Raw genomic sequence first — 16966 nt, forward strand, 5'->3', positions numbered from 1 at the left:
GTTTCAAATTTTCAACGAAGCTTTTTTATTACATGCAATATTCAACAGCCCTGCAAACTCATCGGCGTACGCCCTCAATCATAATGCACGACAAACAATGTTTAAGGAAGGTTGTTGTGAAGGACACATAGCGGAAGTGCGTCATCATCGGTGTAATGTGTCCCTGCCGTGGATATTGGCAGACGTCGTTGGCAGAGGCAGAACATATGCATAAAAATCTCAGCGAGAAAATGACATTATGTACAGTTAATTGCTTAGTACTCCATGCTCTTTTGTTGCGGCTCATTGCGGTGTTTTTGTACTGGCTACGTTTATTTTACCAGTTTCTTCGTTTCTATTATTAAGAACAGTCTATTAGAGACAACACTACATTCACTAACGCTTGTCATCTTGTGCAACACTATACCGATGGGATCAATTTGTTCGCCCCCAGGAAGAGACAGCTTCTTAACCATAGATCAACTTGTTTAAGTTGATCGAACACACTTGTAACGAAGTTTTTACGCAGTATAAAGGAGACCTATTGGTACAATATAAGGATTAATTCATGAGCTCTTCTGGTTAACCTCCCTGCCTTCCTCTGCTCTTTCACTCTCTTTTAATTCATGAGGGTCAATCAGCACTGCTTGATAGTTAATTTCCAGTTATTGAACAAAAAATACAACCAGGTTCGTCATTTTTCATGCGCCCCAGGTTCTGAAGTAGTCATCTATGTGTAGCATGTCCGTAATCCTTACGCGGATATGCTTGTTTGTACTGCGAACGTCTGTGGTCTTCCAATATGAATTTTTAAAATTACTCTTCTATGGACGACGTGCCTGTGCCAGGCTGCGCATGAACCGATGCATTGCTATATTGCTTTCTTGAAGCTTGTTTTAGTTGTCTTCTACTCGGCGTTTCAAAAAGTGACCACACACAACAGGGTAATCTGAGTTCATCATCTCCTTGCTTGCCGTTTTTGTGTGGATGCCAAAACCGAGTGATATGAAACGGCACTTTTTGATGTTCAGTTGGAGGCCTGCAGAGGAGAGGCAGGTAAGTATCTCACCCAAGCGAATGAGGTGCGTTGGAAAATCGGCCGAAAACACGACGATGTCATCAAGATAACAGAGGCATGTTTTCCACTTGTAGTTGCGAAGGATTGTATCCATCATACGCTCGAAGGTTGCGGGCGCGTTGCACAGGCCGAAAGGCATGACGGTAAATTCGTACAAACCGTCAGGTGTGACGAAAGCTGTCTTTTCGCAGTCATTTTCAGCCATGGGCACTTGCCAATAGCCCGAGCGAAGATCCAGAGACGAGAAGTACTCTGCGCCTTGCAAACAGTCGAGGGCATCATCTATCCGAGGCAGCGGATAGACATCTTTGCGAGTGATCTTATTCAGCCGACGATAATCCACACAGAAGCGGATTGACCCGTCCTTCTTGCGTACTAGCACCACAGGAGACGCCCAAGGACTGTGGGAGGGGCGAATGACGCCACGCTGCAGCATATCGTCGACTTGCTCGCTAATTACCCGTCGTTCCGCTGCCGACACGCGGTATGGGCGCTGGCGTAATGGAGAGTGGGAACCAGTGTGGATGCTGTGAGTGATGCTCGCCGCACGTCCCAAGGATGGTTGGTCGCAATCAAACGATGACCGAAACTTTTGAAGCAGGGCGAGGACTTGGCGGCGGTATGAATCCGGCAGATCGGCGTCCAAGGCGGCTTCAAGAACGTCTGACGACGGCGAAGACAGTGATGGTGAGGTGCAATGCTCGGAGGAAGTAAGGGCGTCGAGCTGATAACAGGGCGTGTCGTCAGAAGTCTCAAGGATGTGAATTGGGTCAATGGGCTGAACACGACCTAGTGATTCTCCGCGCAGTAAGGTTACGGGGTGCTTAAACGGATTGCAGACAAGCATAGATGATAATCCGGATTCAGTGGCAAGAACGGCAAACGGGAGAGGTAGAGCCTTCCGACGCAGAAAAATAGGCGACGGCGTAAAGAGTACGGTGGCGTCGGTCGCGGCGGAGCAAGATACGGGCACAAGGACCGACATTTCGGGCGGTACTTCCGTGTTGGATACAACAGTGAGCTTTGCGGCTTTAGTTGCAGAAGGGTCGGGCAGTACGGATCCAGAGAATGGGAAAAGCGCCACTTCGGCTCTGGCACAGTCTATGATGGCGCGATGTTGCGACAAGAAATCCCAACCGAGGATGAGTTCATGGGAGCATGAAGAGAGCACGAAAAGTTCGACAACGTATACAGCGCCGTCAATGACCACTCTCGCGGTGCACGCAGCATGCGGTGCTACATGCTGTGTACTTGCAGTGCGCAGTAGCATGCCAGATAGCGGCGTGGTGACCTTATGCAGTTTTCTACAAAGCTTCTCGTCGATGACAGAAACGGCAGCCCCAGTATCAATAAGCGCTATTGCGGCAGTTCCTTCAACTATAACGTCCAATAAATTGCGCGGCGACTGTGCAGGCCTTGTAGAAGTCGCGAAGCTTGCAGTTCGTGCCTGCGGAACTGCAGCAGCTAGTTTCCCTCGCTGGGCGACTGGCGACGACGTAAGGGCGAAGGCGAGCGACGACGTGGGGAGGGTGATCGATGGTTGGCGAAAGGACGTCGCGGTAGCGGCGAAAAGTCTGGGTTGGAACGCATGGCATTAGCGGTATCATCATTCGAGTAGCCGTATCCAGGTACTGCAACAGTTGGATGAGCAGAAGGCATGCGACGATTGCAGAAGCGTGCGACTTGGCCGGCGAAACCGCAAGCGAAGCATATGGGTCGGTTGTCCCGTGTGCGCCAGGGGTTCTGAAAATGGCTTCGAGGTGGAACTTGGGGCGACAAAGGAGGGGGAGATGTTCGTGGTCGCATCGCGGCAGGAAATGCGACGGTCTGATGCGCAGGTCGCGCTGCGACTGCAGCATAAGTCAGAGGTGCAGCTACGGGTGCGAATGGTTGAGCCAAAGGTAGAGACTCGGCAAGCTCCTCGCGAATGGCCCTTCTGATGGGATCAGCCAAAGGTGTGGCAGGCTGTACAGGGCGATCTCCTAGCGGAAGCATGGACAGTTGGCGCGCCACCTCTTCACGAATGAAGTCCTTAATCTTGTCGGAGAGGGATATATCGGACGCCGGGTTGGCGGCAAGCGTGAGACCCGAGAGCGAGTTGGCAGGTGCAACAGCGCTGCGCGCAAGGACCCTTTGTCGACGCAACTCATCGAAGCTCTGGCAAAGGGTGACGATGGCCGCGACAGAAGTAGGGTTTCGCGCAAGAAGCATCTGGAATGCGTCGTCTTCGATGCCTTTGAGGACATGCTTCACTTGGTCCTCTTCGCTCATCGAGGAATCGACGCGGGCACAAAGGTCCACGACATCCTCTATGTAGCTGGTGTACGTCTCACCAGGCAGTTGAGCGCGTTGGCGTAGACGTTGCTCAGCGCGGAGCTTTCTCAAGGTGGGGCGGCCGAAGACTTCCGTGAATGCTGTCTTGAAAGCGGACCAGGTCTGTAATTGACGCTCATGATTGTGGAACCAGAGGTTCGCAACGTCAGCGAGATAGAAGATGACCGCACGTAGTTTGGCCGGGTCATCCCATTTGTTGTGCTCGCTGACGCGCTCATAGATGGAAAGCCAGTCTTCTGCGTCAGTCTCACCTGCTGCGCTAAAGACTGGAGGGTCGCGTTGCCGCTGGACGGCGCCGCAGCTGGTGGGAGGGGCGGCGGCTTCAGGCTGATTATCAACAGCGTCGGTCATAGTGCTTGAAACAGCTGGCAACGTTCGGTTGCGAAGTTCCAGGTTGAGGCCAGGGATTCCAGCAACCTCCACCAGATGTCGTACGACGATTTATTGTGCGACGGCGACGTCTTAAACAGTCGAGGAATAGCACCGGCAGAAGCCGAAGGTAGATCGCGTGCACAGCAACAACAGACGCGGAAGCTCTTCTTTCTCTTCCTCACTACACTGAGAGTTTTCACAACAAATTCTTCTTGCAATGCAGCTTCTAGGTCACGGCGTGGACATTTCTGGTGTTCATCATGATATGGTCAAAACGCGCATGTTACTTTACTTGTAAATTTTCATGCCATTGAAAGCTGTCAATGCTTAATGTGCATTTTCGTTTTAAAAACATAAACCACACCTCATATTCCTCTAAAGTGCTAATAGGCAATATATACTTTTAAGAGCTCTATCGGATCTCTTTAAATAATGAAAACTATAACGTAAGACGGGAAAGAATACGCACTTCCATTCAAAAGCACATAGCACATGACCTTAGGATAAAACTGTAAACCATACGACTACATTAAATGTTCGTCGACGAATGTTCCCATGATTTAAATGGATACGTCACGACCAAAAGTTCGAAAAGAAATTCATTATTCTCCCTCACAGTATTCCTGAATGTAGATAATACAGTCGTACCGACACGTATGAAAACATACTATACGGAATCTGAATATGCGTTATATTAAAAGCCACGTGGTTGTGAGGACAAGGTGCGCTGTACGTTTCGTTATTCTATTTACTCTTGCCTGTCAAGCCCGTCATTCACTGACACCTAATTCCTCTGATTGTTTTTTTTTTTTTGCCCTGTTTGTACTTTCTCAAGACCTTAACACAGTAACAAAGTTGAAAAATATATACGGCGACGGCATATAATTTAATAGCATTGCTTCTTCGTTTCTACCTTTCTAAATAGACGGTACCCGTTCTCTGAAAACCTGCACACTTGAAGATCTAGCATTGCGACAGAGCACCGGGCCGCGAACACCTGAGCCATGGGAATTCACTAGCATAAATTAAGATTACCACTCAAACGCTTAAAATATTCTTTCCTGGCAAACAGGAAGGAGCCGCGCACACATATCTGCTGGATTCGAAGTGCCTTCTTTTAGCGCAATCCTGCATTGCATTTGGATGCTTCTGAAATTGCCGGTCGGACGAGGCTGCGCAAGCAGCTGTATTTGCTGCACATTTACTGGTTCTTTTGTACATATTTGTAGAAGGCTCAGAACATACTCTTGGCTTAAGGAGAAGACAGTTGTCGTCACTAGCAAAAACAGACAGATTGTGCCCAGAGTTACCAATTAAACGCATTTGTGGGCGGGCTCAGCCGTGCGCCTCGAGGGACGCTTAGCGGCCTTGGGATTTTTCCACGCGCGGTAGTCCAAAGTTATCACTTCTCGGCATTTATTTTTTCGGGCGACTACTTTCGCGTGCGCATTACACATCTTGAATGTCGATATTGTGGATCGTAGTCGTCTCGTCCTTACACATTCATGAAAAAGATATTACGAGAAAAGTAGTCGGACACACATTTCAGTCTCGGTAAACTTGCACACAGCACCAGCGACTGCGCGCAGGAATGCACAAACCAATATCGCACCGGTTTTAACAAATTAAATACTAATCAAAGTTGTTGTTTCTGAAATATAATTATGTACAGAATATAATTTTAAAATATTTTCATACCCGTGCACGTGGGAGACAACTCTATTTACCATAATGCACCGGTGTTGCGTGCATTGTTTCTTTACTGGTGATAAACTTTAAATCTCGCAGCACTACCGACATAGGAAGGGTACATCCACGCATTTGCAATGCCAATGCATGGATAATGAATAGGTGAACGATTAGATTTTGATATGGCAGTGACAGTTCGGCTTGCACCGTGAAAGAGTGCGCGTTAGCCCAACAAGCCGGGGATGACGCAAAGCGCGAATTATACAGCGATAAATTCGTTTTGATGCGGTTAACACAATTCCAGATCCTAGTATATTTAACGTTGTCATCTGCCACCTCAAACAATTGCCTGTTATTGTGAAACTACGGGCAAACACACGTCTCATTAGCTCTGTTATGCAAACGGGCGCGGTATCTGTGACGCGTTGCCACTATATTTACCTCCGCTACGTGCTCAGAACTTTCCCCGCGGTGTTGACAATCCGACCCCACCGGAAGTTCGATGCAAAACGCAATGGCGTAACGAGCGCGGGAATACGCTTCCGCCGTAAACGCCGCCTTACGTCGCCGGCAAGCTCGAATGGTGGCTGTAAACGCGCTCCAGGTGGCCGATCAATTTGTCATTTTGATCTAGAGGGTGATGACTGCCCTGTGCCGACTAATAGAAACGCTTCGATCACGAAAGAGTTAAAGTTGCCGTAGGACGACGCGCCGAACATCCTCGACGCTGATGGAGATTTACGACAAGGTCACTCTTTGCGAATGTTGTCGTGCTGGGGAAATTGCGGACAGCAACGCGAAGAGAATAAGGATTCGAAGCCCGGTACGTGCAACAGTTCGCGGGTCGTTATATATGTATTCACCATTTCCCTAGACGTTTATCCCGTATTTATGGCACCGAGGATTTGTGACTATTTAGAATGAAGCACGTGCACTTTGTCGTCACAATAACTCACCCGCTGTGACCTCCCTCGTTGTCCAAATTTAAATCGGTTTAGTGACAGCCTATGACAACGAAAGCGTGCCTTTTCGGTTCGAATTATATAGAACATAAGGTTTATAACTGCGCGCATTGATTATGTACACCACAACAAGGGAAATAAAGTTTTTCAACCAACCACAACAAGGGAAACGCGGCACACATTTTGTGCACTCTCACGTGCACCGATTAAACAGAACGGGTTTGGCGAACAGATGATAAAAGGCTAACCTGAGAGCAGGGTATTCCGATCCACGGACGCAGCAACAAGCGAGGACCAAAAGTAGCAGCGCCAGCGCCGCAAACCGAAGAGCACTCGGGGTAGGCATGTTTCTGCGCGGCATCGCGTCTCTGCTCGGTGCGCGCGTGAAGAGAGGGGTTGTCGATCGAGGCCGGCGGCTGTTCGGCGGCCGCTCGGGCGGGCTTCTCCCTTTCTTCTCGCACCTCTCCTCCTCCCCAGCACAACACCCTTCGTCGCGTGACGCCGCCGAGCAAACCGGCCACCTCCTCTCGTGCCAGCGGGGCTGCCCCTCTGCTCGCTCGCCAACCGAATGCTCTGACGTACAGGCACGCAAACACGAAACGAAGAAACCAGTTTCCTCCAGTTGCGGGCAACAAGAGTCTAAAGCCCAAACAGCTTTGGAAGGGGTGCGAGAAAATCGCCGCAGAAGGGCGCGCAGTGGCCACTATACAGGTTCACGCTCCCTCCACCTGCCTTCTCTACTCTGTATACATCTTTAATGGGCCCGAGCATCTTGGGACCGGAACTGAGGAAGATGACGCCGGATGCACCACGTCGCGCACTTTCTCGTTGAGTGCTTGGCCTTTGTGGCTCGCCAAGGGTGCTTCTTAATGGCCCATCTTCTGGTTGAGCAATTTGATATTATCCCGCTGTATAAAAGGGCTGTATTCTTATGGGAATGCCGCGTCAGTGTACTTGTGATATCTCAGTCGGGGCCACAGGAAAGCAGCGGGCCAACGTACCTTCGCATACACGGTTCCACAACGCGAATATCTTACTGGCGGTGATTTCTACAAAATCCTACAAGCTTATACGTACCTCTAGGTTACATTGTTCCCGGCATTCGCAATGCATACATATTACTGTTTATCCATTGGGAGTTCTCGACGGAATGGAGGTCTTTCGTATGGGCATTGAGTATATAAATTCTGACGCCGTCGCAATGCAATAGCGCCTGTTAAGTAGAAGAGACCCAGGCTAACCATGTGTGATAGCAAGATACACTGGGTGATGCCAGAGGACTGGGAAAGCTGCCCCGCCACGGTGGTGTAGGGGTTATGGCGCTCGACTGCTGACCCGAAGGTCGCGGGATCGAATCCCGGCCGCGGCGGCTGCATTTTCGATGGAGGCGAAAATGGTTGAGGCCCGTGTACTTAATTTAGGTGCACGTTAAAGAACCTCAGGTGGTCGAAATTGCCGGAGCCCTCCACTACGGCGTCTCGCGTAATCATATCGTGGTTTTGAGACGTTAAACCCCAGATATTAATTAAATTAATTAGGACTCAAAAAGCGGTACAACTGGAAATTATCCGTTATTAACAACAGCCCACAGTCTAGCGCCCAAAAAGCAAAAAAAAAAAAAGAAAAGAGACGAGAGAAAGAGGGCCGTCCAGTGTTTACTCCGTCCTCTCCCTGCCACCTTCCGTTGTTTGTGTGCTGCGATACCGAAGAAGGAAGGTGTCATATTTAAGAAGTCGCGCAAACACGACACAGACGCACACACGAAAGCAAACAAAAAATAAAAAAGGAAGGCAATGACACGAGCAGCGACACAAATCCTAGACAGCAAAGTAGCGAACCACACCACCGCAGTATATGCCAGTGGCGCACCGGCGGGGGGAGTTTTGGGGGTTGTAACCCCCCCCTGCGGCCGACCTGACCCCCCCCCCCCGTAACTGCTTCACGGTCATTGTCGCCGAGAATCCAGCGTACACGTTCACGGGCCTTTCAGACGTTGTTATTTCAATTCAAGAGGTGGTCTGAGGTCGATTTTCTCTCATTTACTCCAGAAATACGTGGTATTCACCCATCTACTCCTAAACTGAAAGAGCGCAAACCGCGTGCTCTGTGGCTCTGCGTTCACTTCCAGTGAAGCGGCTTTGGACGAAAGAAAAGATGCTTTCACGGGTCGTCAGTTTGACCCCTCTTCTTTTCTTGCCCCCTCTGATTATTGCAATAGAGCAAGGAGATATTTCGGAATCTTCAAAACAAGCTATTGTTTTTTTTTTTATTTGTATGATTCTCGGGGGAAGTCTAAAAGGGGCTGTGTAAAATGACAATGCGCCGCGTGACTTGACCACAGACGTCGGTGCACAGTGCATGTGACATGAAAAATATTACGTATAGCAGCTCATCCAGCTGTGTACGCAGTGCTACATACATGTTTGTCCAGAACAAGAGTTCGCAGTGTTGTTTACCGTTTGTAACGTTATTATCATGTTCACACGGGCAAATCTAATGCACTTACCTGCGCACATGCAAATTATACCTGGTTCACTGGGACGCTTCTAATGTAACTAGAGATTAAGATATCAAGTGCCTAAATACCATTAAATTGTCGGTGTCACATGGCTTGATTTATTGGCACTAATGGCGCGACGACGAAATTGCGCAATGAATATATGCTGGTTTTGTCTTGAATGTGCAACTTCTTTCAAATTCTACGTCATAAAACTCATTTTATAGAAATAACAAGCGCTTTCATGTACATTCAATGCCTTACTCGCCATGGAAACGAAACTCGCTTAAGCGTGATGAACATTTCCTTAGAATAACAGAGAGCTGAGCTAGTTGGTACGTATTCATTCTAAAAAGAGACAGGGCGTGCAAACACGGACACAAGAAAGAGATCAGGACACCACAAACGCTCTAACGTAAAAAGGAGAAAAGCGGCGTTTGTGGTGTCCTGATCTCTTTCTTGTGTCCGTGTTTGCACGCCCTGTCTCTTTTTAGAATGAACATTTCCTGTTGCGATGCCGGTGGCATTCTCGTTACTTTTTCTTAAATGCTTGATATTATAGTGAACACGAATTGTGTCCGTCACGGAGCACCTTTGTTTTCCTTTAAATAGTCAATAATGTACGCTCTCCTTCCCGACAAACATTCTTTTTTCATCATATAGATGGGCTCTACAAAACCACGCCCTCTGGATGAAGCTTTTTCATCTGGCGGCCGTGACAAAACACAAAATGAAAATGAAGGCACTCATTCAACGGCAAGCTCTAAAGTATATAGCCACGTGTCACCGCTAAAATGCCCTTTACATTCACGGTGTTACCAATTAGCGCCACTTTTTACGTGCAGACGAGCTCTAACGTAATTCTAATTGGCAGGACCGAACCAAGGTAACTATCGATCCTCCAAAACGAAAAAAAAGGAGAAAAGCATTTGAAGCACTTGGGCCTTTCCAAAGACATATGGTGCGAATCTTCTTTTTCTGCCTTATCACAATGCATTAATTTTGCTAAATATGCAAACTTCCTCATAAACGTTTCACTATTTGGAACCCTGTGCCCATGTCTGTCGCCATAGCAAATATAACAATGAAACACATCGAGGAACAAGCTCTTAATTCATTGCACCCGCAGTCAAAAATCTTTCACAGATACGTCTCAACGACTGTCATTCGAGTGTCAAGAGGTCATAAGTCACAATTATTCTCTCATCTAAATTTATCCAACGAGTATTCAGTTCACCCTTGAAACAGAAGACTCCCTGTCGTTTTTAGATGCCCTTGTAACTTGCAAATGAAACTGTGCAAACACACCTACACAAGTCGATATTTTCAGTTCACTTTAGAACCCCACAAAAATCCGCAATACATCAGTAGTAAAGAAGAGCCGGAACGCACTGCAGCACACAACTTTAGAAAGAAAAACAAGAAAAACGCGATATATTCAGGAAACGCGCCAGGAACGCTACCCAAAATCTTTTATTCAGGAAGCATTTCGCTTCCAAAAACACAACGACGCAAGCTGAGAAATCCAGTAACAGGTGTCTCCCAATCAACATCACGACAGAAATACATATCTCCGCTATCCGTGGCGCCAGCAAAACCATCGCCCGTTTCCGCGGCCGGCTGAGTAACGTGACAGTAAGAACGCGAATGGCCCGTCGGCTCTTGCGCTTTGCCGCCTTTGTGCCATACACACGTGCAGTCCAAAACGGGAGGGATAAAGACCTGACCGAAGCCAGTTCGAAACCGCTAACGGTGGCGCGCGCGACTTCAAAGCGAAACCACATGTTCGAAAAGCCGCCGGCGTACTAGGCTGCCGAAAAAAGAAGAAAAAAAAACGGTCTTGTTGACACCCCACTCCTCCGAGCGCGTGGCCCATAGCCGACGATGGGGACCGGCGGTTCGTGAAAATGTTTGCAGCATTACGAACACAATAGCGCGTTCTATGCCTTCTCCCAAAAACCGGCCACCGGAAGAGCGTACCCAAGCCATCTTCAACAAAACTGATTGTACTGGCTGCGACGCGAGCTGCATCAGCGGAACTGAGAGAGACGGAAAAGACGTCCCCAATCCATCGCAGCTGAAGCCAATTACCGGAAATGAATGCTGGCAGGACATCGCTTTTCCCCGAGCAAAGCGCAAGAAAAAGAAAAGGAAAAAAAGATGTACGCGTACAGCCTCACAGTCCGGCACTCCAAGTATCCCCCTTTCCCTGTCTCTCATCTAACAGTGCACCTCGACACATCCACACGGCAAAGGTGCTCCCCACCACATTTTACTCTTCAACTCATTCCCACCGGTCAATCCCTCGCACTCCTCTGTTCTTTGACCGAAGAGCACTGCTGCCGCCTGCCTCACCCTTTCATACCCACCAAACACGAAAAGAAGCCCGGTTCATCCCTCCCTCGACCGCTCAAGAAGGAACCGTATGGATTGAAAAGTAGGGAAAAATGTTCACTCAAAGTTCTAAAGATAAGAGGGCGTCGGCGGCGCTTCGAAAAGAGTGTTTTTTGTTTTTTTCGGGGCTTGCGTTTTCTACAGGCAAATGGTGTCGCCAGCGGGGTGGCCGCGCACTTTTTTTTTTAAACTTTGTTGACAGAGGACGGACGAGCTGTATTGGAGCGGCGAGAAGAAAGGCGACCTCGTACGCGGCTCGTTCGTCAAAGCGACAGCAAACCCGGGAGGCCGTACAGCTCGAGCACATGGCGATATTCGTTTAAGCACGTACACTGTGGTTCCTGCATTTATGAGCAAGCCTTGGCGCAACTAGTGTGTGCGTCGACAGCCATGCCGCAGTACCGCGCGCACGCAGGGACACCAAGCAAGCACGAATGCTATGCGAAAATCCATACGTTGCGAAGATGGGAGGAGTAAGACGACGGGGCAGAATGAGTAATTGTTTTCAAGGACGCGTGACAAGAAAATAAAAGGGCTTTGGAAAGTGCGAGAGTTATATTGGGGTGCCACGTTTTCTTTCTCTTTTTTTCAGACAACTCTCGCTCTCTCTCTTTTCACCACTTCTTTTTTGTATGTTCTACATCGGACGGAAGCTACGAAGTTTGATGTGCCCCCATGCACACGTTCAGTTCGCTCGCTAGTACTTGCTTCTGTGTCTGCTGCGCGAATCTGCGTCGAATGAGCTACCACATCACAGGGATTTCGCTGAAGCGCCAGTCGAACACGATCCTCAACTACTTCCCGAAAAAGATTCCGTGTTCAGATTCAAGAGATGCAGCGACAGCACCGGAATGCCCGATTGCGGCCAAAAAGGAAGCGATGAATCAGCACTTATCGCCTTCAGATGCGTCAATCGATCAGTCACTTATCACCGAGGATACTTCAGTCGCCGAACCTGTGCACCCGAATGACATGGCAAATCGGTAAGCGTGGCTACAGTGCAGTTTATCCGTGAGCTGAGAATTGTACTGTACGTGTGCTGCATTGAGCTGTACGTATATAATGTTTATAATCAATGTCACAAAGCTTATAGCAAATATTTACGATGTACTTCCAGATTTGTAGTTTGGCGAAGCCTGAAGGAAGTATAATATAGGATGTTCTGCTCACATTGTGCACAAAATTCTCAGTTGCAGAGTTCTTTAACTGCTAAAGTTGCCAATGGGGCTTGTTTGTATGACATTTCCTGATTACTGTGGTAATCAGGCACAAGACACAATAAATGGGACACAAGAAAGGCACACGGCGCTGGGTGTCCTCGTGTGCCTTTCTTGCGTCCCATTTGTTTGCGCTAACATAGTAATAATTTTTTTAACAGCAATGCGCGACCGCCAGCAGGCCGGCACGTCAGCACCCTTATCACTACCTGGAGCTGAAGAACTAGCAAAAATAAGTATTTGCCAGGCATCTTTGTTGGAACTATATTACGCGTTGGTTTATTCAATTTGCTATTTATTTTCTCCGTGCGCTGCTTCACTGAACAGTTTCTTGGCCCTCTCAAGTTTTTCAAGATCTTGCTGTAAAATGCTGAAAGATCATCATCATCATCACATTTGATATTATTATTATTATTATTATTATTATTATTATTATTATTATTATTATTATTATTATTATTATTAGCAGTAGTAGTAGTATTGTTATTACTATTTGGTATCTCATATTTTCTTTGTCGTTGCAATCCTCCAGCCTAAGCAACGAAATGGCGTATTATGCAATGTGCCCGCAACCCCCCCCCCCCCCCCATCCCACACTCCTGTAGGCTTCTCAGAATTTCAACCCCCCCCTGAGAGAATTCCTGGGTGCGCTACTGGTATATGCCATAGGTCAGCAACCCCACCACCCCTTGCAAATTGTGTAAGTCAACCGAGGTATCTTACCGGAAAGATAATAAAAGAAATAGGTGCGGTTCCTTCACATAATTGACCATATACTATGGATATCCCGTAGGTGCACATTAACAGCATGCTGCCATCCTCAAATCCGGTTGCGTTATTTAACGTGCCGGATAAAAACCAATCAACATATATGCCCCATTTTTCACATGCAATTCAGTATATGTTTAGAATATGGGGATAGTTTGCACTGCAGTTCGAAGTTATTAAAACAGAGCAAAAAATTGGAGGAAGTGGTCGAAGGGCAGTTTCCTTCTTCATGGCGCCATGGACTTTTTCTCTTTGCCGGCGCGTATCAGTATAATATGGCCCTGGGAAGCAACACAAGGCGTATGGCTGTGATGGCTTTTCGTACATTCAGCGATGCTTCTCTTGCTTTTATGTTTGTTAAGTGTCCTACGCATAAAGTACACCGCCGGCAAATATGTTTCCTGCAAGACATTTTTCCCCTCCCCCCCCCCCCACTGATGGCAGCTGAATTATGCGTTCCTCTTCTTTTTTTTTCTTTTTTTTAAATTCTGGTCTCATTCAGCTGCACAGTGGAAAAGCGCTGCAAAAAAGTTAGACAAAAATTCTTCTTAATTATAGGTGAATGACAATCTGCCGATCGCAGTCACCGGACTGATGATTTCAGAAACTGAAGGGAAGACATTTGTAACCGGAGAACATTACTGGACTTCCTGCACGCCACACGGCTTCATTCAGATTTGTAGGTTTCCTAATAAGTTCTTCTTTTCTTTACTATGCTGAAAGGCAGCCCAATACGAACAAGGAAAATAAGGACAGTCCTTCAAATGCTATACCATCTTTACTATAGTCGCCGTTCCTGTGCTGGATTTTCTTACAGCGTAAATGAGACTTGCCGCCTTAGCACTGCATCAAACTTTTTCTCCTCATATGTTGCCGCGCCTGTCAGAATGCCTTTTGTGTGGATACATAACGGGCGCCGAAATGCGCCTATCTGGAGGGCGCAGGTGGTGATCGAAAACGCACGCGCATAGAGTGTCGTCGGGACCTCCGGGGATATCCGCAGTGCGCGTGCGGATGTGCATTGAACGGATTTGGTTTGACGCTTCTTCTTTTGCGCCAGTCTGCGACCTTCCGGCCCGTCCGTACACATACTCACTGCGGCACCGCTAATAAAATATTTTACTTCTCGCTCTTCCCGCACATAAGAAAGGCACTTTAGTGGGCCGCCAGAAATTTTATTTCCTGTACTTGTTCACCGGCAAGGTGGTACTTTCTCTCCCCCTGCTTTGGTCATCATTGAACATTTCTTAGCAAGCCTATGCATAGTATTGCTTCACTCTTGATCTCCTCACAATGTCTCGCCTTTTTAATTAAAGCCCGAGAGCTCGCAAACAGAGTTGCTGCCGCATCGGCCGAGCTGCTTACAGATACACTCGTGGATACGTATTTAAAATACGTCGTCCATAATCGGCGAGTACTCGCAAAGAAAAAGAAAAGTACCTTTTACTGTTTCCGCTTAGTCCTGACTTGTCACACATATATTACTATCCTTAAATATTAATGAGAACTAACAGACAATAATGCCAAGGAAAGTATAGGGGATGTTTTTAGTAGTAAATGTAAGGTAATTGTGAAGAAAGAAAAGTGGACGAAAAGACAGCTTGCCGCGGGCAGGGACCGAACCTGCGACCTTCGAATAACGCGTCCGATGCTCTACCAACTGAGCTACCGCGGCGGCCATCCCCCCGTCCACTTTATAGGGTATATATGTGCATTTAAACGTGGGGATGGCCGCCGCGGTAGCTCAGTTGGTAGAGCATCGGACGCGTTATTCGAAGGTCGCAGGTTCGGTCCCTGCCCGCGGCAAGCTGTCTTTTCGTCCACTTTTCTTTCTTCACAATTACCTTACATTTACTACTAAAAACATCCCCTATACTTTCCTTGGCATTATTGTCTGTTAGTTCTCATTAATATTGTGTATAACAAAGAAAACGAGCCCTTGAAATTAACACTTCTTTCCTTCATTCATAGCGAGGGTCTCGTTCTGGCAGACTTGATGCTTTTAGGTAGTATGCGAGGGATTATTGGTCAGCTGCCCGCTCGTAATAAGTTCACGTGCTACGTGACGCCAACAGGCAGAAAAAGAGTGTTCCACACTCGCCGTCATGGCTACTGGCGGCGCTGACTGACGCTCCCACGTTTAAATGCACATATATACCCTATAAAGTGGACGGGGGGATGGCCGCCGCGGTAGCTCAGTTGGTAGAGCATCGGACGCGTTATTCGAAGGTCGCAGGTTCGGTCTCTGCCCGCGGCAAGCTGTCTTTTCGTCTACTTTTCTTTCTTCACAATTACCTTACATTTACTACTAAAAACATCCCCTATACTTTCCTTGGCATTATTGTCTGTTAGGTCTCATTAATATTGTGTATAACAAAGAAAACGAGCCCTTGAAATTAACACTTCTTTCCTTCATTCATAGCGAGGGTCTCGTTCTGGCAGACTTGATGCTTTCAGGTAGTATGCGAGGGATTATTGGTCAGCTGCCCGCTCGTAATAAGTTCACGTGCTACGTGACGCCAACAGGCAGAAAAAGAGTGTTCCACACTCGCCGTCATGGCTACTGGCGGCGCTGACTGACGCTCCCACGTTTAAATGCACATATATACCCTATAAAGTGGACGGGGGGATGGCCGCCGCGGTAGCTCAGTTGGTAGAGCATCGGACGCGTTATTCGAAGGTCGCAGGTTCGGTCCCTGCCCGCGGCAAGCTGTCTTTTCGTCCACTTTTCTTTCTTCACAATTACCTTACATTTACTACTAAAAACATCCCCTATACTTTCCTTGGCATTATTGTCTGTTAGTTCTCATTAATATTGTGTATAACAAAGAAAACGAGCCCTTGAAATTAACACTTCTTTCCTTTATCCTTAAATATACAGGTTAACTCTCTTTCGGAGAGTCGCGCCTTCCACGAAACTTCGGAGAGAGCATTATGACCTACAAAGAAGGTTATGTAGGCGACAAATCAGGACTCGCCAAAAAGAGTAAAAACAGAAAACAGCGCGGGCAAAAGGGGCAAGAAAGACAGACAGCACTTGGCGCTGTCTTGTCCCGTTTGCCCGCGCTGTTTCTTGTTACGAAGTCATGCCAACAAACTGAAGTTCATACCCTTCCAAAGACTATTTATCTTTTAGGGTGTACTGGGTTTAACTCAAACATTGCAGCATCGGATCTAGTGCGGACGGAGGCGTCCCTGGACTCCAGGTAATATACGTAGGCATCGACGTCATCACTATACAGAGCGAGTACGCCGTCATCGTCATGCCGTCGTCTCCGACCCATTGTGATTAATTGCTTGCTTTCGTCCCGTTGCTGCCGTTTTTCTATGTCAGGCCGTCGTAATCGTCCCGCTGTCTTCCTTCTGTCGTCGTTACTGGCCTGTCATTTCCACACCAGCATGCCATAATCACACATCACACCGCAGCATGCGGTGTGATGTGTGATGATGATGTGATGATGTCTTTACTGCAGGATGTGGTAAAGCCATCGTGTACGCCAATAACTTAGAAAATTAAAACAAAGTTTTCATTAGTGAAGCTAGGCGGACGGATCAAATGGAACAATTGAAGTCTTTCCTGTGAAATGCCCAGTGTAACTTTGAAATTTCGAAAAAGCTGCGTGCAGTAATTATAGCGTAGTAATAAGATTCAACCGACATTTCGCAGACGGAAAAG

The 16966-nt window shown here is 47.6% G+C and overlaps 1 protein-coding gene across 3 annotated transcripts in view; it reads right to left on the reverse strand.

Moving 5' to 3' along the window:
* LOC119395758 (inactive serine protease PAMR1) overlaps positions 1-6862 on the reverse strand; it is a 61524-nt gene extending 54662 nt beyond the window's left edge. For all 3 annotated transcript variants that reach the window (XM_037662763.2, XM_037662762.2, XM_037662765.2), the window contains exon 1: positions 6663-6862. In XM_037662763.2, coding sequence (XP_037518691.1) covers positions 6663-6775 — 113 coding nt within the window. In that variant the 5' untranslated portion in view covers positions 6776-6862. The remainder of the gene's footprint in view (positions 1-6662) is intronic.
* Positions 6863-16966: the final 10104 nt, after the last annotated feature.

The sequence above is a fragment of the Rhipicephalus sanguineus genome, chromosome 6 (assembly GCF_013339695.2).
Source record: "Rhipicephalus sanguineus isolate Rsan-2018 chromosome 6, BIME_Rsan_1.4, whole genome shotgun sequence".
NCBI classification, from domain to species: domain Eukaryota; kingdom Metazoa; phylum Arthropoda; class Arachnida; order Ixodida; family Ixodidae; genus Rhipicephalus; species Rhipicephalus sanguineus.